This window comes from Vipera ursinii (assembly GCF_947247035.1).
Source record: "Vipera ursinii genome assembly, chromosome: 9".
NCBI lineage: Eukaryota > Metazoa > Chordata > Lepidosauria > Squamata > Viperidae > Vipera > Vipera ursinii.
Genome location: NC_139523.1, coordinates 18,950,560 through 18,977,488, shown reverse-complemented (window position 1 = coordinate 18,977,488; position 26,929 = coordinate 18,950,560). Strand labels below are relative to the sequence as shown.

The window sequence follows — 26,929 nt, the reverse complement described above, 5'->3', positions numbered from 1 at the left end:
TTCTGGGAGTTGAAGTCCACGAGTCATAAAAGAGCCAAGGTTGCCTACCCCTGCCCTATATCCTTTCAGACAAATGGTTATCTAGTCTCTTTTTGAAAGCCTTTAGTGATGGCTTTTACTATTTTACTATGTTTGAAAGAGTGTCTACCTCCTTCAAATGGCCTGAAAGTGAATGGGTGACCAGACTAGCCATCTGTTTAACAGGAAAGGCTTTGAGTGCTTATAGCAGCCTTGCAGCAAAAGATGTAGTGGATTACTCTAATGTCAAAGTTAATCTTAAAAGGTATGATGTCACTTCCTACCCCCTACAAGGCAGAGATTTAGGAGCTACACCTACAACAAATATGAAGGGGTTTCGTGAATTATGGGCAAGGTTGGGAGACCTAAACAGGAAATGGTAGAGGCCAGATGAAAGATGCAAAAAGGTAGTAGAGGAAGTAATTTTAGAGCCATTTCTACAAGTACCAAATTACAGGTTTGGGTATAGGAAAACAATGCAGAGTCTGGTCAAAGGGCGGGTGAACTAGCTGAAGACTATACGGCAACACAAAAGGCAGAGGATAGTAAAAAGGAAGATGCAGAGAGAGAGAAGAGAAGAAGAAAGTCTGTTCCAGAACATAAGACCTTTAAGAAGCTAGAAGAGAGGAAGGCAAAAGAAGTAAAGGAGTCTTTAGCTTTTACCCAAACCAAATGAAGCTATCGGGAGGTCGGACAGATCTGTAGTTGTTATAACTGTGGGGAAAGTGGCCATTTGTCTGAGCCAGAAAAAAAAAGGGAATAATGCAGGTGTCTCTGGGAAGAAAACATGATCTGCATTCTCTGCCTCCCCCCACTGAGAATGAAAAGCAATAAAAAGAACTAAGATCAGATCACCAAAAGAAGCCACCGAATTAAAATACTTGAAAGATAACTCAAAACCAGAAAAAAAGGCTTTAAATCACGAATAGCTCATTAGAAACTCTCCGAGTGTCATCAGTTGGCACCAGAGTCTTCTTTGTGATGAGTAAATCCTTCTAACCTTTCTCAACTGATAAGGTAATTTGAAGGCATCATCAATTGCTGGTTTCAGTTTGGGCAGTCTGGCTTGTACTGTTACGTTAACAGAGAGCCAACCCTATTGCACCCATTCAGACTTAGGATACTTGGCACCCTTAGAGAGCCAACCCTATTGCACCCATTCAGACTAAGGATACTTTCTCATCTGGTGAAGGAAACCTCAAGCTGAGAACAATGAAGCTGTCCTTCATGGCTGCTGCTTTAATGATTTCTGTGCTCAGCACAGATGCCCAGGTGAGGTGAAACCTGAATTTTAGGAAAGGTAATGTGTGGGATGGCAGAGAAACCCTGTGGCTCAAACTCTGTGGATTAATCACAAAGTAAATGGGTCACTCTTGGACTTGGCTGAAATCTTAGACATAAAAAATTCAGTTGCGTAATGCTACACCGAGGAGATCCAGTTTAGCCATATTCAAATGCATATCTAGATGGAATTCTTTTCCTGAACTGAATTGGAAAGTCCAGTTGGATGCCACAGTTTTTCAAAGCGATTTCAAGTCTACAATTAGACTGATGATCTCAATCAAGTCAATGATTCTCTTCTGACCGGAACCATTTTGCACAAATTAATAACAAACCGGAGTTTTGTAGCTTGCAACAAAAATTACAGTCACACATTACCTTAAAATATGTCTTGTCTGGCTTACACTTCCTTTCAAGTGGAAAGCCAGACCATGATTTCCAGCAACAGTTTTCAGGCCTTTTGGTTATGTGTAGCGAGGTTAAATGTTTGCATCCTTGGTTTCTTTCCATCAATAAATTTATTGTTTCTGCTACATTTTATAATGGTTTCAGTGTGACCATGTTTGTCAAGCTAATACAAGATTGTGTAATGGATGAGTATTATTTTCCTGTACAGCATTATATCACAGATCTTCCACCTCCAATAAGTGAAAATTTCTTGTTTTAATGTATTCTGATATTTTTGACTGTTGTCAGAACTCATCTGGACAAGCCAGGAAGTTCACACAGTCACAAAGGGGCAGCCCACCAAATTCTGACCATCTTCCAATGTAGCACAACCCAGCCTCTTCCCTTGCCCACCCAAAGGCCCATCACGGTCAGAACTGACCCCCAGAGAAATTGTTAGTTTTATTCTTTGGGGATTTTTCACCCATGCATCGATCATTTTAGAAGAAATGCAGTTGCCCAGAATTTCCGAACTTTATTCTCCAGTACAAATGACATTTAGGGCAACTCTATGTGGGCTCCTCTGAACCCCCTCTGAAGCCTATCCTTCTCTTTGTTGGAGAAAGGACAAGTTTATAAATGTATTTTTGAATTTCTGTAGAGGAACCCTGAATTCCAGAACTACAATGTTTCCGGAAACTATGATCCTCAGCTCCCCAATCCTGTAAGTACAGTATGAACCTTTCCTGTCCCATTCTTTCTTTTTTCAGCCTTTTTTTTAAAAAAATAATAATAATAGGCCCCATACACTCAGTCTCAATAATTTCCAAACAACCCTTTCAAATGTTTCTCACCAAGGAGAACTGCGGGGGAAAGGCTACGGCTATGGCTGGAAAAGCTGGTCACCGTTCACTCCATTGTGTCCAAAGAGCTGGTGAACAAATAGATGACAACCCCCCCTCCCAAAACATTTTTTTCACTTGTGTCAAAGTTCCTTGTCTCCGTTTTATCTACTGAGGAAGTGTATTTGCTTATTTAGGAGATTTATTTACTTAGAAAATATATTCTGTGCTGAAATAAGTCAACATCTTTTGAGATTACAGCAGAGGATGACTCCACGGTTGTTTGCTATTTCGTCAAGATACCTAAGAGAGGCTAGATTTACACAAATCTGGATTTAAACAGACCTTCCCCTTAAAAAGCTTGAACTTTAAGGTTAAAAGATATGAACAGTTAATAGACGATCAATAATCTTCAAATATACAAAAAGCACCACTTTTTACGTATTTGTCTTGGTTTCCTGATTTTGGTAAGCCCAAGAAACTAACTGGTCCTGAAAAATCTTAGAATGACATTCAGTGGTAGGTATAGTGTGAAGGGAAGTGCTGGGGGATTCAGTGAAGGGAAAGGCAGAGATATGGGCTACCTCCACTTCATTCTAGTGAAAAGAAGAACTAGGGGTGACATGATAGCAGTCTTCCAACATTTGAGGGACTGCCACAAAGAAGAGGGAGTCAAGCTATTCTCCAGTGCACCTGAAGGCAGGACAAGAAGCAATGGATGGAAACTAATCAAGGAGAGAAGCAACCTAGAACTAAGAAGAAACTTCCTGACAGTTAGAACAATCAACCAGTGGAACAACCTGCCTCCAGAAGTGGTGAATGCTCCAACACTGGAAGTTTTAAAGAAGAGACTGGACAGCCATTTGTTGAAAATGGTATAGGTTCTCCTGCTTGAGCAAGGGGTTGGACTAGAAGACCTCCAAGACCTTCCAAATCTGATATTCTGTTATTCCTTTCTACCCCAGGATTATAACCTGATGCTTTGAATAAATTGAGGTAACCCGTAAAGCAGACATGTCAAACTCGCGACGTCACGTGACATCGCGCAACGTATCGGAACTTTTTCCCATTGCCGGCAATGGGATGGGTGCGGCTTCTCTGTGACGTTCCGGCCCACGGGCCGGCAGTTTGACACCCCTGCTGTAAAGGAAGTTCATTTATCTCATTACTACCCCTTTATATTAATACAGTTGTATTTTATCACCTTATTTCCTCCAATCTATCATATTCTGAAATGAGACAATGTACTGTATGGTATTCTATTTTACTGATAAGGTTGCAAGCCTAATCAATCAATAAACTACCTATTAGGCTCAAATTACTCCATTTCAGGAACTCATCCAGACTTGCCTCTAAGTTGGGAATTGTGAAAGGAAAGACAAGACCAGCAGCACGGTGGATGGACTTGGTTTCATGAGTGCCCCAATATAAGACTTGAAGGATCAAGTTAAGGAGACCTATCCCCCAGACATCTATAAATCTACCTATGGGGTTGATAAGACTGATCCTGTATTGATGGCACATAATCAATCAATCAAAGCTCAGCATTAGGCTTTTGAAACAGTACAGTTAGTCATTTCATATCCCTTTTTAATCTTCTGAATTTCCTTACAGTAGTTGTCCATACTACAGTTCAGGTATTTAAAAGAGGTCCTTGAAAACTGGCAAGAGACCTCTCCCTCTTAAAACCCCTCCCCCCTCCCCAATGAGAATGAAAAGAAACCCAAGGAACTAAAATAAGGTAATAAAAAGATAAGTCAATTGTACGACCCAAGAAACCCAGAGAAAAGTTCTGAGCTACAAATGGCCTTTCAGAAACTCTCCCGCTTTGCTTATCATCAGATATGTTGGAGAGTGACATTTCGTCAATATTTTGTGGCAGATCAAGTTCACTCTCAGAAAATTTATGTGCAGTGTGAAAGAATGTTTCAGTTGGCACCAGATCTTTCCTTGTGGAGAACAAATCCTTCTAACCTTTCTCAACTGATAAGATAATTTGAAGGCACCATCAATTGATGCTTTCAGTTTGGGCAGTCTGGCTTGTGCTGATACAGCAATAAAGATCCATCCTTAACCTGCGTATTCATACAATCTTTCTCATCTGGGGAAGGAAGCCTCAAGCTGGGAAAAATTAAGCTGTCCTTCATGGTTGCTGCTTTAATGATTTTTGTGCTCAGCACAGATGCCCAGGTGAGGTGAAACCTGCATTTTAGGAAAGGTAACATATGGGATGACAGAGGAGCCTCTATTGCTCAAACTCTGTGGGTTAATCCCAGGCTAAACATGTAACCTTTGGGTCCTACTGAAATCCTAGGCATAACATATAGGCTTGTATAAAGTTTCACTAAGGAGATCCAGTTTAAACCCTATTCAGGTACATGTCTAAATGGAATGATTTTTCTAAACCGAATTAGACAGTGCCATTAGATGCCACAATTTTTCAAAGCGATTTGAAGTATTCAATTAGGCTGATGGACTAGATAGATAGATAGATAGATAGATAGATAGATAGATAGATAGATAGATAGATAGATAGATAGATAGATAGATAGATATGGATGGATGGATAGATAGATAGATAGATAGATAGATAGATAGATAGATAGATAGATAGAACTACCCAGCCCTGAAAATCCTAGGGTCCCATTCAGGAGTAGGTGCTCCCAAATCTGGGATAGGTATACTATCAAGGGTAGCTCTGGGGGATTGTGTTGAGACAGACACTGCTTGAGGACAGAGAAGGAAGACAGACATCTAGATTATCCTCACTTCACTCCTTACTGCTGCAGGATCTTTTAACCAAGAGCCACTAGTACAGGTAGTCCTCATTTTGTGGCTGCAATTGGGTTCAGTTAGCAAAGCAATTGCTAAATGAAAAATCGCAGAACTGTGACTATGTTTACCATTTGATACAGGATAATGTGTACTAACTGACTTTGTGGTGAAGATGCTGCGAAGGTTGTATATGCAGGTGATGGTCACAAAGCTATCTTTTCTTCACTATTGTCACTCTCGGTCTGATGACCTATAGCATCTTTCCTTATAGTTGTTGTAAGGGTAAAATTAGGCAAGACTCCAGTGTATGCCACTTCCATCTTTTAGAGGCAATGAGGAATGTAAACATTATTTATTAGTATTATCCTGGATGCCTATAAGTCTTGCCTAGGAAGGATATTAAGAGCCTCTATATGTGCGGATTTAGTTGTGAGTCTCCTTAAAATCCCCTCGCAAACTCTTCCTTCCCTTTGTTGCAGAAAGAGCTGGTTTGTAATGTATCTTTGAATTTCTGTAGGAGAACCATGGCTTCGGGGGGAATCTTGATTATGGAAACTCTAATCCACAATACCAACAACATGTAAGAATGACTTTACCTTGGCCTTCCTCTTTTCTTTGCCTGTTGAGGAAATCAAAATTCTGTTTCCAAGTACAGGTAGTCCTCAATTTGCAACCATTTATTCAGGGACTGCTTGAAATTCAATGGAAATGAAAAAAGTGACGTGACCATTCACGTGATCAAAATTTGAATCCTTGGTAACTGGCATGTATTTATGACATATCCCGGGTTCACGTAATCATCTTTTGCGACCTTTTGGCAAGCAGAATCAATGGAGAAGCCAGATTCACTTAACCACAATGTAACTAACTTAACAACTGTGTAATTCACTTATCAAGTGTGGAAAGAAAGATCATAAAATAGGGCAAAACTTAACATCTGTGTTGCTTAGCAATGGAAATTTTGTACTCAATTGTGGTCTTATGTTGAGGACTACCTGTACCCAGTGGTGGGATTCAGCCGGATTCAGCCAGTTCGCACCAATTTGGCAGCTAATTTTTTGTTGCCCAGGCCCAGAATGGACTTCTGGAAGAGGCATCCACACAGTGAACTGGTTGTTCACATATTTGAATCCCACCACTGCCTGTACCCACCCAGCAGTACCATTGGGTTAAGACAGCTGCCAGGAAAACTATTGAGAGGTTGGGCAAAAAACTTACAATTGAGGCCATGACGGTGTAGTCAAAACTTTCTCTGCTTTTTATGCACACTGTTTGTGCAACACACATAAAAAGCGGATGAAGCTTTGCTCACTGTAGCCACCACCACCATCTTGACTTTTTTAAAAAAATCATATTCTGTTTACAATTCACTCCACAGCATGCAAAACAGTTGGGGTTGTCAAGCTTACAACCCAAAATAATGTTTACATCCATTTGGAGATCACCATATTTTTGTTCCTTAGAAACCATATTTAGGTATTATTTAGGTGCATTTATTCACTTACTGGTTTATTAAGAAAGTATACTGTGAGGGTGAAGTTTTGTTCTCTGAACTTGTGGTTTGGTTTCTGAAACATTTCGTTACCAGGCTAATAGTAACAAAACATTCAGAAACCAACCCACAAGGTCAGGGAATGAAACTTCACCCTCATCCTACACCTGAACTACAGATATTTGCCACTATTGCAAAGTATACTGTACTGCATTCTGAAACAAAGCGACATATTTTGAGAAGCTTTTGTTGTTCTAAAATTTAAACATGTTGCTTTTATTTTTTTTCTATTTATCTGTCTTTAATTGCTTACTATTGTTGGCTGTGATAAATTATACTCTATGGCAGCCTTCTCCAGTGAGAGAAGAGCCTAATGCTGGAAAAGGTTGAGGGCAAGAGAAGAAGGGGATGACAGAGAATGAGGTGGCTGGATGGAGTCACTGAAGCGGTAGGTGTGAGCTTAAATGGACTCCAGAAGATGGTAGAGGACAGGAAGGCCTGGAGGAACATTGTCCATAGGGTCGCGATGGGTCGTACACAACTTCGCAGCTAACAACAACATGGCAGCCTTATTTAGCATTTTTTAAAAATTGTCTGCTTGCCTCTGTGTATACTTAGCTGTTTCTGCTCTCTTCCTTTCTAAATATTTGTAGTTGTTTGAGGAAAATGTTATGTACATAGATTAAAATTCTTTGTCTCTTTATATTTGGGTCTATATAAACATATTAATTATAAGCTGCCTATCTCATTCTGAAAAGCAACTCTGGGCATATATGTTATTATATAAATGAAATATAAGAAATATCTGGATCCAGATTGTTGGAGGCAATATGCTGACTCTGTAAACTGCTTAGAGAGAGATGTAAAGCACTGTGAAGCAGTATATAAGTCTAAGTGCTATTGCTACTGTATATCTTGTACTTTGGTTCATTCTTTTTCTGTTCTGCAGCTACAGTCTAACTATGAGAATCCATCTAATCATATCATGGAGAGCTATTATGATTCAGTTCCCCATGCACAGTCTTTGTCTACAAAACCTTTGCCCGGCAATAATTTACAAACTCAGTATGTTCCCGCCGCTCCTTCTAGTCCTCAATATTTTGCTGGCCCTGCATCATTTCCCCCTTCACAAGCTTCCTCTTTTGCCCATGGACAAAGTGACAGCCCTCCCCTTGCACTACATGCCCCTTCTGCTGGTGTACCACATGCTCCTGCCACTGGTGTTCCACGTGCCCCTTGTCCTTGTGCAGCACGTGCCCCTGCCAATGGTGCACCACATGCCCCTTGTCCTTGCACAGCACGTGCCCCTGCCAAAGGTGCACCACGTGCCCCTTGTCCTTGTGCACATGCCCCTGCCACTGGTGTACCACATGCCCCTTGTCCTTGTGCACCACGTGCCCCTGCCACTGGTGTACCACGTACCCCTGCCACTGGTGTACCACGTCCCCCTTGTCCCTGTGCACGTGCCCCTGCCACTGGTTTACCACGTGCCCCTTGTCCCTGTGCACAACGTACCCCTGCTACTGGTGTACCACGCACTCCTTGTGCCTGCGCATCGCGTGCCCCTGCCACTGGTGCATCACGGGCCCCTTGTCCCTGTGCACGTACCCCCACCAACAGTGTAGCACGTGTTACTGTCACCAGGGTATCACATGCTTCTGCTGCCAGTGCACCACGTGTCCCTTGTGCCTGTGTACGTGGCCCTTGTCCCTGTGCAGCACGTGCCCCTGCCAACGGAGGACGGCATACCCATGCAAAACGTGCCCCTGCTGCCTCTGCACAGTATACCCGTGCTGCCTTTCCACATCTTGGCCCTGCAGCCTCTCTTTCATCTGGTGCTAAATCCCCTGGTACATCTGCATTGCCTGCCTCTGAAGGACCTGAGTCTGCTGCCTCTGGAACACCTGGTAACTCTGGTGAAAAGACTTCTGTCTCCACAGATCAGGCAAGTATGAAAGTGTGTCAATTTTTGAAGGTCTATTCCTTTGAAGGTGGGAAGAAGGTTCTTCTTTCTGCGTTGTAGCTTAGCATTGTTTTTAATTGCTCCAAGATTGTTATTTCTTTGTGGCCAAAGTCTGGGCAGAAACAGATGAGTAGCTTTTGTTTAGAATACAACTGCTGCAACTGCTGTTTTAAGTCTGTGTGCTCATACAGTATGATGGTGTGCGTTACCATGCATTGTTTAGCATCAGAGTTTCTTATCCCAATTACCATTGATAAGTGAGGACAGTCTCTATTACTGCTGTGATTGTTATGATCTGAAAATTTCCTTCAGCTTTCTGTAGGGATTGCTAGTCAAGTCTCCTAACCAATATAAGGATAGAATTATTAAGGAATTAAATACTGATACCCATATGCTTATTTATCCATGAGTGCTTATGCATAGGATTGGTATGGCCGCAATTGCAGAGGATGGAACAGTCATGTAGATTGCACATTGTCTCATTTAAATCTCTTACCTCTGTTGGAATGAACTCTAAAGCTTCTCTACAGGATATTGAGTAAATTGAGTTGCATCACTTTACCAGACAATGCGATATAATTAATCCCCATCATGTCTATTGTAACAATTAAAGAATACACTTTTACGAGTAATATCCAGAATAGAATGAACACTTCAGTTACTTCACACTGAATTACTTTTTGCTTTTCACTTTTCCAGGCAGTATAAATCAAAGCACCTCACTAGGAAAATGTATGCCGGTGAGTGTGGAAGATATCTTTTCTTTAGTAGAGCTTCACATGGTGTGGATTTTTCCTATGATTTCACAACAACTTGCTTTCAAATATGTAGATTGTTGGGGGGAATTGTCATTGAGAAAAGGGGGAAGTTGAAGACAAAACTCTGAAATATTAGCTGCCTTGTACGATGGATGGGTACAAGTCAGTTGCATATTCTTTTCATGTCAAATATTTCACTTTCGTTCTTTTTTATTCTAGACTCTCCAACTGCATTTGTCAAGAATAAAAAAAAGAGCCAGCCCAGATACTTTTTCTTGCCGGCTTCCATAACTTCTTCCTAATCAAGGATCAAAGTGGAAACTGCAATTCTCTTATGAGAAGGACTCCAGCAATCCTATTTCTTTCTGTTGATTTCTCTTAATTGTGAACACTGGATACTTTACAGGAATAAACACTTGCAAATAAACATGTGCAGCATTATCACAGAGAGTTGTCTTTATTATCGTGCTCTGAAAAGTATACTTTTCCCAATATTATAGTGAGGTTCAGGCCACTTCAACGCTTGATTCTGATAAACGAAAACATGATTACAAGCCCGTCATCTAAGCATACTTTGAGCTTCCTGCTACAAATATATTTATCCCACATGTTCATTATCTTTTTGTAGAGCACAGTCTCTTATAGACTTAATAGATTTTTAACAATGTTCTCAACACTGATTTCCTCAAGAAGTTCCAAAATAAAAATCCCTTTTGCCTCCTGTGATCTCAGAGGTGAATGATTTCATTCTTATTCTATGTCCAGAAGACAATTGCCCATTCTTGGTCAAGAAAAGTTTGTGTACCTTCCCAGTAATAGGAGAAGGTAAAATGCCTTGGTTTTAATATTCTCTCCTTTTCCCGAATAGCGGGATAATTTAATTTTTAATAATCTGACTCCAGTTTTCATGGAATTATAATTTCATCTGCATGCTAATCTTAATCATTTATGATGTGTATCAACAGGTTATCCTTTAACCAATAAAAAACAATAACCCTCAACCCCCTGTTGACAGCAAAAGAAGCCAGTTGATGGATTCCATCCCACTCTGGGGTTCTCAGGACCATTGATAACATCATGTCTTCATGTTGCCTTATGACAGGGTGCCATATTGGGGGCCAATCTTATCTCTGCAGGGATAATGTTAAGCAGAGAGGGAGCCGCCATGGAGAAGGCCCTTCTTCTTGGTCCTGCTACATGGACCTCCTTAGGAGAGCGGTCCCGTAATTTTCCTTGCCTTGCTACTTCGGTGACTTGGATAGATGTGACTGGGAAAAGAGTGGCCTTTCAAAATAACCAGGTCCCAAGCCAGATAGGGATTGGAAGATAACAAACAGCAACTTAAACAGGGAGCAAAATGGCAGGCAATGCTGCTCCTGCAGGAGATATGACTCATAGGCACATCTAGGCCTGCACAAAGCCATCTGAGCCACTGCAATTTGAACCAGTTTTGGCGGTTCCAGATACTTTTCAAGGGAAGCCCCATGTAAAGCGCATGGCAATAGTTAAAAGGAGAGACGACTAGGGTGTGGGCAGTTTTGAGCAGGGATTTCGATGCTTGTTATTGGAGGAAAACCCTGAGAATAGCACGGATAGCCAAGAGAAACAGACAGGGAACTAACAAATCAAACCAGACTTCTCTCTTAAGGCACAAATTATTAGGTTCAAATTATTCTACTTCAAGCACCTACCCCTAGTGCTGGGGATTATGAAAGGGGAAAAAAGTAGCAGCAGCAAGGTGGATGGACATAGTTTCAGTGGGTGATCAGTGCCCCCTTGTAAGGTTTGGAGGAACAGATTGGGACAATTGTTCTGGAGAAAGTCTACCTCTGTGGCTGCTGAGATTGACTTGATAACACACAATCAATCGATCAATCAGTGTTCTGAATTTTGGCTTTTGAAGCACTCCAGGTAGTCGCTTCATGTTTCTTTTTTTTTTTTTAACGCTTTGAATTTTCTCAAAGCAGTAATCCATTTTACACTTCACCTCTTTAAAAGAGGTCCTTGCAAGGTGGACAGAGATCTCTCTTCCCTCAAATTCCCTCCCACAATGAGAATGAAAAGAAGTCTAAGGAATTAAGACAATCAAAAGATTAAGATAAGATAATTAAATAAGGCAAAACCAGGAAAAGTTTTTAAACCACAAATGGCCTTTCAGAAAGTCTGCACTATAATAATAATAATAATAATAATAATAACAATAATAATAATAATAATAATAATAATAATAATAATAATAATAATAATAACAACGATGATGATGATGATGATGACGACAACAACAATGAGTACGACTGTTACATGTTTCATCCATAATTGTGCAGTTTCAAATACCGTGACCTGGCCATCAAAGCTGTGCTATTATGGATGAAACGTGTAACAGTGATAGCCACTGTCATCAAGGCACTGGGAACTATGTCCAAAAACTTTGCAAAATACATCAAGAAATTGCAGCTTCCTGCAATAACTCCAGCAAAGCTACAAAAAAATGCACTACTCAGAACATCTTACATTTTAAGGAGATACCTGGTTGATACCTAGGATGGTGGCAGCAACCCGTGTCAACCATTAGTGCCAGTCAATTTGAGCGTTCAGTTGACTGAGTTTCATGTTTAATGAATAAAAGTTATATAATAATAATAATTAATAAATAAATAATAAAGTAGGAAGGGACCTTGGAGGTCATCTAGTCCAACTCCCGGCTCAGGCAGAAAACCAGATAACATTTCAGACTGTCCAGGCTGTCCAGTCTTTTCTTAAAAACTTACAGTGTTGGAGCATTGACAACTTCTGGAAGCAAGTTGTTCCACTGATTAATTGTTCTAACTGTCAGGAAATTTCTCTTCAATTCTAGGTTGCTTCTCTCTTTCATTAGTTTCCATCCATTGCTTCTTGTCCTGCCTTCAGGTGCTTTGAAGAATAGCTTGACTCCCTCTTCTTCATGGCAACCCCTGAGATATTGGAACACTGCTATCATTTATTTATTTATTTTATTTTATTACATTTATATACCGCCCTTTCCCTGAGGACTCAGGGCGGTTTACAGGGAATTAAAAACCAAAAATACAAAAGTTAAAACCAGTTTTAAAAAGATTAAATTTAACCCTGTGCAACTAAAACCCCAATTAAAATAAATTAATCCTCAGCCTGGGCCAGAGAGCTCGAAGAGGCAGGTCTTCAGGCCCCGGCGGAATGAACGGAGGTCGGGGGCAGTCCTCAGCTCCACTGGCAGCTGGTTCCAGAGGGCAGGCGCCCCCACTGAGAAGGCCCTATCCCTGGGCGTTACCCGCCGGCAATCTCTTACTGGTGGGACCCTGAGCAGACCCTCCCTGTGGGAGCGCACTGGACGAAGGGCACTTGATGCTGGCAGCAGGTGTTCCCTCAAGTACCCCGGACCCAAGCCATGTAGGGCTTTATAGGTAATGACCAGCACGTCCCCCCCTCGTCCTTCTCTTCATTAAACTAGACCACAGGTCGGCAACCTGCGGCTCCGGAGCCGCATGCGGCTCTTTGAGCCGTCTCTTGCGGCTCCCAGCCGCCCGGTGCGCGCGCACCTCTTCCAACGGGCAGTGGTGCGCGCGCACCTCTCCAAATGGAGAGTGGCACCACCCGTTTGGAGAGGTGCACGCGCACCTCCCCGAATGGGCGGAGGTGCGCGCGCACCTCCCCAAACCTTTGGAGAGGTGCGCGCGTACCTCTGCGCGAATGGGCAGCGGTGCCGCTCTTTCAGGAAGCCCGCCGCGGCCCGTCTGTGAAGCTGCCGAAAGCGGCAGCTTAGCAGACGGGCCGCGGCAGCTTCCGCAAAGAGCGGCGCCCCTGCCCATTCCGAGAGGTGCGCGCGCACCTCTCCGAACGACCGGAGGTGCGCGCGTACCTCCGCGCGAATGGGCAGCGGTGCCACTCTTTCAGGAAGCCCGCCGCGGCCCGTCTGTGAAGCTGCCGAAAGTGGCAGCTTAGCAGAAGGGCCGCGGCAGCTTCCGCAAAGAGCGGCGCCCCTGCCCATTCCGAGAGGTGCGCGCGCACCTCTCCGAACGACCGGAGGTGCGCACGTACCTCCGCGCGAATGGGCAGCGGTGCCGCTCTTTCAGGAAGCCCGCCGCGGCCCGTCTGTGAAGCTGCCGAAAGCGGCAGCTTAGCAGACGGGCCGCGGCAGCTTCCGCAAAGAGCGGCGCCCCTGCCCATTCCGAGAGGTGCGTGCGCACCTCTCCGAACGACCGGAGGTGCGCGCGCACCTCCCCAAACCTTTGGGGAGGTGCGCGCGCAACTCCGGTCGTTCGGAGAGGTGCGCACGCACCTCTCGGAATGGGCAGGGGCGCCGCTCTTTGCGGAAGCTGCCGCGGCCTGTCTGCTAAGCTGCCGCTTTCGGCAGCTTCACAGACGGGCCGCGGCGGGCTTCCTGAAAGAGCGGCACCGCTGCCCATTCGCGTGGAGGTACGCGCGCACCTCCGGTCGTTCGGAGAGGTGCGCGCGCACCTCTCGGAATGGGCAGGGGCGCTGCTCTTTGCGGAAGCTGCCACGGCCCGTCTGCAAAGCTGCCGAAAGCGGCAGCTTTGCAGACGGGCCGTCGCCATCAGGCAACCGGGAACCGGTTCCATCTCATTTTTTAAAAAATGGCAGCCGCGTGCGTCCGCGCATGCGCAAAAAACCTTTTTGCGCATGCGCGTGCATGGACACACGCACGCGGCTCCCTCTTTTTTTAATTTGTGATGGAACCGGTTCCCAGTGGCTCTTTTTCTTTTTTAGGTTGCCGACCCCTGAACTAGACATACCCAATTCCAGCAACCGTTCCCTATATGTTTTAGCTTCCAATCCCATGATCATCTTTGTTGCTCTTCTCTGTACTCTTTCTAGACTCTCATCATCTTTTTTACATTGTGGTGAACAAAACTGGATGCAGTATTCCAAGTGTGGCCTTACCAAGGCATTGTAAACACTTCACGAGATCTTGATTTTATCCCTCTGTTAATGCAGCCTAGCAATGTGTTGGGTTTTTGGCAGCTGCAGCACACTGCTGGCTCACATTTAAGTGATTGTCCACTAGGGCTCCGAGATCCAACTCACAGTTACTACTATTGAGCAAAGTACCACCTATACTATACCTGTGCCTTTGGTTTTTCTTGCCTACTGTAAATGTAGAGCCTTACTTTTTTCACCATTGAATTTCATTTTGTTAGATAGCGCCCAATGTTCAAGTCTGTCAAGATCCTGGCTTGTCATCACATAAATTAGAGATGACATTTCATCAATATTTTCTTGGAAGTCAAGTTTATTATTGGATAAATGACCTTGACATTAGAGAAATGTTTCAATTGGCACTAGATCCTTCCACATGATGAATAAATCCTTCTAACCTTTCTCAACTGATAAGGTAATTTGAAGGCATCATCAATAGATCTTTTCAGTTTGGGCAGTCTGGCTTCTCCTGATACATCAATATAGAGGCATCTTTAATCCACCCATTCATATTTAGGACACTTTCTCCTTTGGGGAAGGAACCCTCAAGCTGAGAACAATGAAGCTGTCCTTCGTGGTTGCTGCTTTGTTGATTTCTGTGCTCAGCACAGATGCCCAGGTGAGACAAAACCTGCATTTTAGGAAAGGTAACTTGTGGGGTGGGATGGAACCTGTGGCTCAAACCCTGAGGGTTAATCCCAGACTAAATTGGTCATTCTTCTGTCCTATTAGACTTAGCAAATAGGGCTTCGTAAAGCTTCACGGGGGCGATCCAGTCTTATTCAAATCCATATCTAAGTGGAATCATTTTTCTGAATCTAATTCTTCAATCTCATTGAATGCCACCATTTTCCAGATTTCAAGTATTAACTGGACTGATGAACTCAATCAAATAAATGGTTTTATTCTGACCAGAAACGTGTTTTGGGTTTTTTTTTGCACATTTTTAATAACAAATTTGAATTTTGTAGCTTGCAACAAAAATTGATTGGGCTCCTGTATTGTGTTCAAATGTGTTTGGTCTGGTTTTGGCCTCCAATAAACTGGAAAGCCAGGCCAGCAATAGTTTTCAGGCCCTTTTGTTATGTTTAGCGAAGTTAAATGTTTCCATCCCTTGGTTTCCTTCTATCAACAGATTTATTGCAGTATGACTTTCTGTGTCAGACTAAAACAGAATTAATTAATTGGTGATTATTATTTTTTTCTCTTACAGAATAATATTCCAGATCTTCCACCTCCACCCCCACCTCCAGTAAGTAAAAGAGTTTCTTTGATATTTCTGACTGCTGTCAGAAATCTGGACAAACTTACACCCCCCCCCCCACAAAGGGGCAGTTGGTTGGTCAAATTCTTCCTGCCTTACAACGTGGCACAATCAACCCTCGAATTTTGCTCACCCAAAGGCCCATCACTGTTGGAACTAACCCTGAAGGAAATCATTAGTTTTATTCGTGGGGATGTCTCACCTATGCATTGACCATTTTAGGAGAAAGACAGCAGCCCAGAGTTTCAGAACTTCACTCTCCCCCATACAAATGAAATTGAGGGGAACCATATGTGGGCTTCTCTGAATCCCCTGCCAGACACTCTCCCCTCTTTGTTTGAAAAAGAACAGGTGTAGCAATGTATTTTTGCATTTCTACAGGGGTACCCTGGCTCCCAAAGCTACATAGTTCCCACAAACTATAATCCACAGGTCTCTGATCCTGTAAGTACAATATGTTATTTTCCCCTTTTCCCTTCGTTCCTTATTTACTGTTTTTTGAAGAATGGGAGGTTTCAAATATTGGTCACCTAGGAGGGTTCTTGGGTTAAGACAGTAGCTGGAAAAAATTGGTCAGATTTCACCCCATTATATTTGAAGGAGCTGGTGATCAAGGGCATGACCCAAAACAGTCCTTTCATCCACATCAACTTTGCTAGACCCTATTTTATTTACTGAGGAAGTATACACACACACACACACACACACACACACACACACACACATCTAAAGCGGTATGAGCAGATAGATACTGTAGATAATTTATTCTCTTGAAATATGGTGGTGGGGGGAACACAACATTTTTCTTTGTCCTGGCTTGCATGGTCTTAATCCAAAAGTGCAGCTTACACTTACTCAAAAGAATTAAATCAAGAGAAAAGTTCATGTTTTTCTTCTTTCTGCAGAAGCCTCAGAGCTTTCCTGGTTCTGCCCAAGTCAGCTATTCTAGCCCACCAGTGAGTATAACCTTTGCCTGCTCGTAGGATATCCATTTTTAAAGAAACCTTTTTTCCTGGGTTCAAAAAACTGCTAAGTTTATAATTAAGGTGATAGTCCTAAGACACAAAAGAATGAACAAACTGGGTTATATTGTAAGAGATTCATTTATCTGATTATTGACTCCTTGTATTACCATGTACGTATTTCATCACTGTAGTTCCTCCTATTTATTTTATTCGGGAATTAGACCATATATCGTAGTGTAGTGTTGTGTAGTGCAGTGTAGTGTATTGCACCACAATGCCTTGCACTGGTAAGGTTATAAGACCAATCATTCAATAAGCTACAAGAAAGCCCCCAAAACTATTTCACCCTGAAAATCCTAGGTCCCATTCAAGGGTAGATGCTCCCAAATCTGGTGTAGGCATAATGTGAAGAATAGCTGTGGGATTGGAGAAAACCATGACTTCTTAGGTAGAGAAAGGGAAGAGAGAGATATGGGATATCTCCACTTTATCTCTTGCAGCCACAGGATCTTATAACTAAGAAAGATATAACACAGATATATAACATATAGCGAAATATAATTATATGAAAACTGGTATAGGTAGTCCTCAGTTTGGGACCAATTGGGACCAGTAAGCAAAGCAATTGCTAAATGAAAAAAAAAACATACATGTGTGTGACTATCCTTACCGTTTGACACAGAGCAATGCCTGCTAACTGAATGTAATGGCATTGGTCACAAGGTTATTTTTTCATCATTGTTCTAATCTGATAAGGCAGTCACTAAACAAGGACCACATGTAGTCTCTTTTCTTACAGTTGCCGCAAAGATAACATTAGGCAAGACCCCAGGGCATGCCTCTTACAGCTTTCAGAGAAAATTCAGGATCTAAACATTATTTATTGGTACGATCTGGGATGCTTGTAAACCTCTCTTAGGAAGGATATTAAAGTCATTTCTATGCACAGGTTTAGTTGTGGGTCTCCTTAGAATCCGTTCCCAGACTCTTCCTTGTCTTTGATGCAGAAAAAAAATTGTTTGTAATATATCTTTGAATGTCTGTAGGGGAACCCTGGCTACAGCAACAATGCTTATGTTGGAAATCCTAGTCCACAGTATCCGCCACCTCCACCTCCACCTGTAAGTACAGTCTTCTCCCCTGTCTGATACACTTTGTTGTTGAGGAATAGGCATCTTAATCACAGTCCGGGGTTACCAAATGCTATTTTAATTTACTTCCCACCTAAAAGGATTGTGGGTTAAGACAGCTGCTAGGAAAAGTCATCAGTGGTTGGTCATTATTAAGAGAACCTACAAGGCATAAGGGACGCGGTGGCTCAGTGGGTTAGGACGCTGAGCTTGTCGATCAGAAGGTCGGCAGTTTGGCGGGTCGAATCCCGAGTGCCGCGTAACAGAGTGAGCGCCTGTTACTCGTCCCAGCTTCTGCCAACTTAGCAGTTCGAAAGCACGTAAAAATGCAAGTAGAAAAATAGGGACCACTACGGTGGGAAGGTAACAGCGTTCCGTGCGCCTTTGGCGTCTAGTCATGCCGGCCACATGACCACGGAGACGTCCTCGGACAAGCGCTGGCTCTTCGGCTTTGAAACAGAGATGAGCACTGGCCCCTAGAGTCGGAAACGACTAGCACGCATGTGCGGGGGAACCTTTACCTTTACTTTACCTTTACAAGGCATAGGATGATGTGATCAAAGTTTTGCCTGCTTTTTTACGTGCATGATGTACAGTACTTAGGTGAAAGCTCTTGGATTCTTTATAGTGGATGCATACATGAAGACAGCTGAAATGAATGAAAGATTTGTGGACATAGATATTACGCACACATACCCTGTGTACGTATACATTTATATGAGAGAGAATGCAAGCTTGCATTTCATACCATCTGAATATCTATTAAAAATATGTCGCCAAAAAAGAAATTTTTCTTCTTTCTGCAGTGGTTCCCTAGAGACTTTGACCAACGAGTGAGTATAACCTTTGCCTATTTATTTGAGACAAACCCCACCCACCCCAAATTCCCTATCTGGTTCTGAAAATCATAGGGTACCTTTCAGTCCCACTCCCAAATCTGGGGTAGGTGTACTGTGAAGAGTAGCCCTGGGGATTGAATAGATTGGGTAGGGGACTTGGTAGAGGATTGAGGGGTGACATAGACTTTTAGAAGACCCAGAGACCAAGCAGAGATTTGGGATAACTCTGCATTACAAAAGATCAAAGAATCATTTCACATGCAAATAGCATTAGATGGGGTGCATTTTTCTGCAGGTTCATGCTAAGAAGACAAAACGTTATGCTTCATTTTTCCCCTGCTCATGTGGTCCTGATCCCATGCAGTCTGCAATTAGCAACTCATCCTTAGTTGCCCTTTCCCAAATTAGAGGGTTACAAGCTTCAGCTTCCAGGTTTTTTCACAATTAATGGAGACAGAAAGAAATGCATTTGCCTTCTCACTCAGATCTTTGGTTTTTCCATAGTATCCTTACGAAATTGAAAAGCTGGTGAGTATATTAACCCAAAAAAGTCAAGTCAGTGGTCATGGTAGATATACAAAGAGGTAAAATTCTGACTTTTTAAACCTTGCCTGCTGATACCTCTTCTTTTATCACCTATTTAAAAGAAGCAGAACACAGACATGATAAAGAATCATGGGCATGAAATGACCAATTTTGCCATGTTGTTTTTTCCTAGAAATTTCTAAAATCTTTTTGACTTCAGCAATACCTAGTTTTCTCTCTGTCTTCTCTCAAACTCTTTCCTTGGTCAGGCTCTCATTTTGCTGCCCTGGGTTCAAGTGTTTGATTATTCCCATGACCTCTTGAAATCCCATGAGCTGAACCCCTTTTTTCTAGCTATCAGAATATTTTGTAATTTAAGAAAATGGTATCTCAAATTATTTGCTCATAAATAACTTCAAACATGAAGTATAAACAACTAAGTAAATGCTAGATTAGGAATGGATGAAGATTTGGGTCCAATCTCAGACTGGCTCACCTTACTTTACACAAGTATACTATAGATAGATCTATTAGAACAAGTAGCAATATAGTACCAGTCTTGATGTAACAAGGTGTTAATTATCTGCATGTATATTATGGTCACGTCTCTCCTGATCTTGCAAAATCTGGATTTTAAGGCAAGAATGACAGGAGGAATAGGAGAAATTAGATGGGTGTGAAGGGGATGAAAATTCCCTTTCCCAATAAACCATCCTGCAAGATTCAGCTTGTGAAGTTGTCTTTCTTTGGAAGAAGCAGCTTTGGGGATTTCAGCACACAAACCAAGATATGTTATGCAATAGCTTAATTAGGAAGCTGCAAGGTAACTGGCAAAATAAAATAAATTGGATTGGGTTTTGTTTTGTTTAATCAGTGCCTTTTCTCTCATAGTTTGCTTCATTCATCGAGAAGCCAGTAAGTAAAAGGAAAACCCTTTCTTTTTTCCGATTCACTGTCCAGTATTGAGACAGGAAGTTATAGAAATGAATAATGGACTACAGATCATCCTCTATGGTACAACTGATGCAATGAATTATATCAATGAATTAATGGTATAAAATTAGATGAGCATCCATGTTTTATCTGTTTGTAATTATGTGCAGGACTACCTTGTAAGGTAGATGATGTTAACATTTAGGGATCTGGTAGAATATCTGAGGATCAGTTTACAAGTGCAAGGATGAGTATTCCAAAGGGTGTCTTTGTGTGTTTGTGTGTGTGTGTAAAAAAGCTTTTTAGTTTTCCCCTTTTAAATCAGCTTCCTAGTGAGTTGAGTTCTGGAAAACTTCCCCAATATTTGGGCTCACCCAATGGTTTGGGGGACACGGTGGCTCAGTGGGTTAGGACGCTGAGCTTGTCGATCAGAAGGTCGGCAGTTTGGCAGGTCGAATCCCGAGTGCCGCGTAACAGAGTGAGCGCCTGTTACTCGTCCCAGCTTCTGACAACCTAGCAGTTTGAAAGCACGTCAAAACGCAAGTAGAAAAATAGGGACCACTCTGGTGGGAAGGTAACAGCGTTCCGTGCGCCTTTGGTGTCTAGTCATGCTGGCCACATGACCACGGAGACGTCCTCGGACAAGCGCTGGCTCTTCGGCTTTGAAATGGAGATGAGCACCGGCCCCTAGAGTTGGAAACGACTAGCACTCACGTGCGGGGGAACCTTTACCTTTACCTTTAATTGTTTGGGATTGCATCCTTCTGTCCCTGTAAAATAAAGGAAACCTGAAATAAAATTGTAAGCAGAGTTGCTATCACATTTTATGTGACTGAGTTGGTGCTCTTAGTTGTGGCTGCTAAATGAGGACCCCTTGTACAGAAGCATCAAACGTGTTAAATTTAAAATGATTGGGAAGACCATATCTCTAAACAGTTATTTGTAGCTTATGGAAAGGGAAATGTAATCTTAAAAGTGTGAAAGATCCTTTCTGAATACTATGTGTCTGTTTGTTTTTCTTTGTAGTTGGAAATGTTTGAGGTAAGCATATGGAAATATTATCACATACTGCTTTCAGTTCCAGATAACAAACTTGGTGGAGGCAGAATCAGCTCAAATCTTCAGTTAGCCTTAAAGTTCCTTTTTCCTCTCTCAGCCAAGTCTGTTCAAGAAAATGGCACTCATTTGCATATTACAGGATTGCTACTTGAATTAAAGTAGCTTAATTACAGGATTGCTATTTGAATTAAAGTAGTTAAACTAATCAGTTAAAGTAATTGGTGGTCTTCTAGATGACTGGGGTCTCTTTCTCTTTAGTTGTCAGATAGAGACTACATGTTGTTAAATTCTGTGTTGTCACATAGGAATTCCAGTGAATTCACTTTGTAATCACTTTAAGCACGTAGTGAATCTGATTTACTGTGACTTTGCTATTGTTGCTGCGGACTATACTCTCTGTTTTAGTTGGGCTTCATTTAATGTTGCTGCATTTTGTATATGATAATTTTCATTCATTAATCCGTTCATTCATATATACTGTATATATATCACTCATTCACTCTGGCAGAGTGGATGGCAATAGAGCAGCAAATGAGGTGGGATTCATGGTGAATTCTACATACGTCTTTCTCTTCTTTCTTTTTCCCAGTTTACAAATACAACGTCTGAAACAATATATTCCTGAACTGATTGAATCCCCAGAGTTAAATATATATTGGTCTAGTTCACAGACAGCACTGTGCTATAAAGCAGCTGGTGTGAAATATGAAGCTGCATCTCTTAGTTTTGTATTACGCATCTATAAACCACACCAGGATTTAAAGTAACAATAAAACGATAATAAACTAAGCTGTGTTGGGCTTGGTTGGAATCTGGATGAGTGAAGGCCAGTGAATACCAGGGATGTATTTCAGACTGGGAAGTCATTTCCATCATGCTGGCAAGCAATCTTTGTAGATCTTCCCCTGAAGTCAGTGGCCATGGTATTTGACCCAAGAACAATTTTAATTTTTCTGTGTTCCTGGAGCCAAAAGGGGAGTGTCAGATAATAGAAATAATGGCTTCATTTCTCCTATTTGTAGGAGAGGTGGAGGAAAGTGAAGAGCAAAGCAACTCTTGATGGTTTTTCTTTCTTTATAATAGAGAATGATGGAAATGTGGAAAAACAAAGCTGGCAGGAGGAAACATTGGATGAGCTTCATGGGAAAAAATGTGAGTATATTCCAATGGTTGGTTTGGTTAGAGGAACATTAAAAGGATTTGCGTGTGTGTGTGTGCGAAGAAGAATAGTTAGCAGCTATATTAATAAAGTTAGAAGTCATGTGGCAGTTTTTTTAAACAGGAAGGGAAAAGGGCACACAATTCTGGGAACAGCCAACATGGCTGGGTCGTGAAGAGAAACTTTAGAATAATCATCCAGCAATATCCAGGCCCAAGATTACAATGCCCTTTTCTCCCCCTCCCCTCCATCATGGACACCTCAGAATCCAAACACTTCCAGAGAATTTAATTTCCCAAATTCTTCTGTGGACTCAGCTCCCTGCAGTGAAATTAATTCTAGTCCATCCAAGTTAGCATTATAGTGAGTCTGTCACTCTTTAAGGCTATACTTAGTGATTTATTGTTTACAGGAACCTAGATGGAAACTGGGAATAATCCCAACTCTTTGAATATGTTATGCAAGTCAGTTGTACTTGGTAAATGCTTGGGGTGTAAGTTCCAGGCAAATCCAGGCTGTAATGCTAGTGGGAACTGTAATCCACTACAGTGGGAGGACAGAAGGAGATGTGTCCTGTGACAGGAAAACTCGTGCCATCTGTCTTTGTCAGACAGACAGCCACTGGAAGCATCGGTGGGCTTCAATATTGTTGGTGGGTTCTATTTAATGAAGATTGTGGAAAACCATTGTGATTAGTAACTGTGTTTTGGCTTTTTTGTTCTGATTATTTCATTCTGCAGCAGAGGCATCAATGGCAACCTCCTTACTATCCTGTTCCTCCCCAAGGCGACGCTGGTCCTCGCCAAAGCTATGCTGGTCAGCCTCAAGCCAATTTTGGTTTTCCCCAAGGCTACCCTGGCTCTCCCCAAGGCTACCCTGGCCCTCCCCAAGGCTACCCTGGCCCTCCCCAAGGCTACTCTGCTCAACAAACTTCGCCTTTCCCTGCTCAACCATCTGAGTCTGCTGTCCCACCCGCCTCTGGCACAGTGAGTATGAAAGTGTGACATATCCACTTGAAGGTCTATTCATACAAAAAGCGGAGAAGGTTCTGCTGGCCCTAAATAGCAAAAATATTCTTTCCCTACATACAGATGGCAAAAATTGGAATTGTTTCCCCCCCCCCCTCAGTTGCTATAGATGTGTCCCTAATAATCAAGCCTAGAATTATGGTCATCAATAATGCTGGTTGTTAACTTTGGTCATCAAGTGACTGTGCCCAATTTTATGATCCCTTTTGCTGTAGTCACTAAGTGAATGCAGCCGTCATAAAGCCAATACCCAGCTCATTAAGTAAATGCCATGCTGATTAAGTGAACCTCTTGCTCTCAGTGGGGGTTGTTTTGCTAAAAACTGGAAGTAAATGACAGTTTCTGCCAAAAGTCATAATTTTTTTTTATTACATTTGTATACCGCCCTTTCCCTGAGGACTCAGGGCGGTTTACAGGGAATTAAAAATCAAAACATACAAAAGTTAAAAACCAGTTAAAAATATTAAATTCACCCTGTACACTTAAAAACCCCAGTTAAAATTTTCTCCTCAGCCTGGGCCCGGGAGCTCAAAGAGCCAGGTCTTCAGGCCCCGGCGGAATGATCGGAGGTCGGGGGCAGTTCTCAGCTCCACCGGCAGCTGGTTCCAGAGGGCAGGCGCTCCCACTGAGAAGGCCCTATCCCTGGGTGTCACCCGCCGGCAATCTCTCACCGGCGGAACCCTGAGCAGACCCTCCCTGTGGGAGCGCACTGGGCGAAGGGCGTTTGATGCCGGCAGCAGGTGTTCCCTCAAATATCCCGGACCCAGGCCATGGGATGATGGAAACAATGGCAAAGACCGCAAACAATTGTAAAAGCAGACCAATTGCTGAGCGCTAAAAATACGATCCCATGACAGTGGGAGCCGGAGATCGTCGGAATTTTGAACCCGAGTCAAAAGTGCCACCTTTGGGATCCGTCACAGTGCTGGTGGGCACCGTAACCCACCACAGTAGGAAGGCAGAAAGAGCCAGTTTTCTGGGACAGAGGAAAACCCGCATCATCCATGTCTGAAGGATAGCCTTTGGAAGGAGATGCACCCATGGGCTTCAATATGGTTGGTGGGTTTCTTTTAATGACAAAAAAAAAATGGTGACTCTATCTTGGATTTTTGTTTTGCTTCTCTTCTGCAGCAACAGTCTAACTATGGAAGTCCACCTAATGCTGTATATAGCTACCATGGTTCAGTTCCACAACAACAACAACCTGGACAATCTTTGCCTGCTCCCAATGTACAAAATGTTCCAGTCCCCTCTGCTCTTCCTAGTTCTCAATATTCTGCTGGCCCTGCCCCATTTGTCCCTCCACAATCTGCCCCTGCTGCCTCTGTTTCATCTGGTGATGTTAAACTTCCTGGTGATTCCACCCGGCCTGCCTCTGGTAGCTCTACTTAAAAGTTGCCTGCCTCCAAAGATCAGGTAAGTATCAAAGGGCGCCCCTTCTTGGATCAAGAATATCTTTCCTTACCTTCATGTAGGATTAAGTTAACGAAACCTGAAGGTTCCAGACTGCTTAGTTTTTCGTTCAAACTTACGATTAGCAGTTTGGTATTATTTAACATCAATATCATCTTCAAATATTTTCTGCCCAGGGAATTCTGGGAGTTGAAGTTCACTTATCTAAAAGTTGGCAAGATTGAGCACACTGCTTTATCCATTACCTCATGCAGAAAATTAAGTTTGAGAGAAGGCCTTCAAGAAAACATAAGTATTAGTAAGCTGTCTGTTTCAGTGGTCTAAATTGATATTCTTCCTAATAATTGCCGACGTTGTGGCCCATGTTATGGCTAAGTATTGCTTCTTAATTACTTCAATGTTGCTATTTTTTGTGGCCAAGAGTTTGACAAAAGAGATGAGTTAAAAAGTTCCATTGATTGTCCTGAATAAAGGTTGTTTAGAATGCTGTGCCTTTAAATTAAATCTCTTAATGGCCAAGGATTCAAATAAGTATTTGCAACCAAAAAATCCTGACTGCCTATTGATGAGCCTGTTTTGTTTTTAAAGATTTATATGCTGATACCCATATGCTGGTTTTCCATGAGTGCTTATGCATAGGATCATCTGCAATTGCAGACGATGGAAGAATCATATAGACTGTGCATTGCCTCATTTATATTGCTTGCCCCTTTTGGAATTGTCCAAAGCTGCTCTGCAGGATTTGAATCGATTCATCAAGTAATGGAATACAATTACTCCCCATCGCACCTATTGTAGGAATTACGCAATATTTTTTTTCCTAGTAACATCCACAGTAGAATGCTTACTCCGGGTATTTAGCATGTGCTGAATTTCTTTTCTGTTTTAAATTTAAATCAAAATATCTCACGAAGAGAATGTATGCCAGTGGGTACGGAAGACACTCTTTGCTTTAGTAGAGCTTTATATTCTGTGGATTTTTCATAGGACTTTATGATAACTTCCTTTCAGATACATAGGTCAGTGTTTCTCAACCTTGGGAACTTGAAGGTATGTGGACTTCAGCTCCCAGAATTCCCCAGGCATCATAACAATTCTGAGAGCTGAAGTCCACACATCTTCAAATTTCCAAGGTTGAAAAACACTGACATAGATTATTGGGGGCCATATTCTGAAATATTAGCTGCCTTCTATTATGATGGATGGATAAAATGCCAATAGTCACTAGCCACCAGTATGTAAAATGAGAGCAAACCCTATTAACACTAATGACATTACCTGGCTTGATAATGAAGCCTCTGCGAGAAAACAAGCAAACTCAGAGAAGCACCAAGACCCCAGTTCAACACTTGAGATACAAATATTCCCTTCTATCAGCATGAGAGACAGTTTCATATTCTTTTTGTGCCAAATATCTAACTTTCACTCTTGTTTCTTTCTAGATCCACTAGCTACATTGGCTGAGAGTAAATCCAGAGTCACTTTTCTCTTTCTGGCTTCCTTAATTTCTTCCTAATCAAAGATCAAAGGGGAAATGAAACTTTTTTCTGAGAAGGGCCCCAGCATTCAGAGTTCTTTCTGCAGATTTGGGGATATTTTCTCTTGATTGTTAACGCTCTTCATTCTCTACAAGAATAAATATTTACAAATTAATATATTCAGCATTATCACAGAGTGTTGTCTTTATTATTGTACTCTGAAAATTCTCATTTCCTCCCCCCCCCCAATATTATGGTGAAATTCAGGCCAGAACAATACTTGGTTGATTCCGATAAATGAAAATAATAAACAAAATTAATAAAAATGAAATTGCACCAGAAGGCAAGACACCAAACAATGCATGGAAACTAATCAAGGAGAGAAGGAACCTGGAATTAATGAGAAACTTCCCAACATTGAGGACAATTAACCAGTGGAACTTGCCTTCAGAAGTTGTGGGTGCTTCATCACTGGAGACTTCTAAGAAGAGACTGGAGAGCCGTTTTTCTGAAATGGTCTAGGGCAGGGGTGTCAAACTCAATTTCATTGAGGATTGCAACAGCATTGCGGTTGCCCTCAGGGGGCCGGGTGGGTGTGGCCATGGTGGGCGTGGCCTACTGGGTGGGCGTGGCTAGAGTGCGTATGGCCTACTGGGTGGGCGTGGCC

The 26,929-nt window shown here is 42.3% G+C and overlaps 2 protein-coding genes across 6 annotated transcripts; both read left to right on the top strand.

The window, feature by feature from the left end:
• Window positions 1–1,109: 1,109 nt before the first annotated feature.
• On the top strand, window positions 1,110–9,960 carry LOC310644754 (uncharacterized protein). 2 transcript variants are annotated; one of them, XM_083370056.1, is made up of 5 exons: window positions 1,110–1,290; window positions 5,821–5,883; window positions 7,745–8,744; window positions 9,462–9,498; window positions 9,736–9,960. In XM_083370056.1, the coding sequence occupies exons 1-3, from the start codon at window positions 1,283–1,285 to the stop codon at window positions 8,418–8,420; spliced, it is 747 nt and encodes a 248-aa protein (XP_083226182.1). In that variant the 5' UTR covers window positions 1,110–1,282; the 3' UTR covers window positions 8,421–8,744; window positions 9,462–9,498; window positions 9,736–9,960. The 2 variants fall into 2 exon arrangements, with proteins under 2 accessions (XP_083226182.1, XP_083226181.1); XM_083370055.1 differs by lacking the exon at window positions 1,110–1,290 and adding an exon at window positions 4,500–4,718.
• Window positions 9,961–14,894: 4,934 nt separating this feature from the next.
• Window positions 14,895–26,451, top strand: LOC310644662 (uncharacterized protein). Of its 4 annotated transcripts, XM_083369884.1 has the most exons (13): window positions 14,895–15,088; window positions 15,683–15,721; window positions 16,115–16,177; window positions 16,639–16,689; window positions 17,745–17,819; window positions 18,635–18,661; window positions 19,172–19,195; window positions 20,084–20,107; window positions 21,152–21,166; window positions 22,268–22,336; window positions 23,084–23,329; window positions 24,503–24,787; window positions 26,227–26,451. In XM_083369884.1, exons 1-12 carry the CDS (start codon window positions 15,029–15,031, stop codon window positions 24,761–24,763), a joined length of 954 nt encoding a protein of 317 aa, XP_083226010.1. In that variant the 5' UTR covers window positions 14,895–15,028; the 3' UTR covers window positions 24,764–24,787; window positions 26,227–26,451. The 4 variants fall into 4 exon arrangements, with proteins under 4 accessions (XP_083226010.1, XP_083226011.1, XP_083226012.1 ...); XM_083369885.1 differs by lacking the exon at window positions 21,152–21,166; XM_083369886.1 differs by lacking the exon at window positions 16,115–16,177 and having other exon boundaries at window positions 14,936–15,088.
• The last annotated feature ends 478 nt before the right edge of the window (window positions 26,452–26,929 follow it).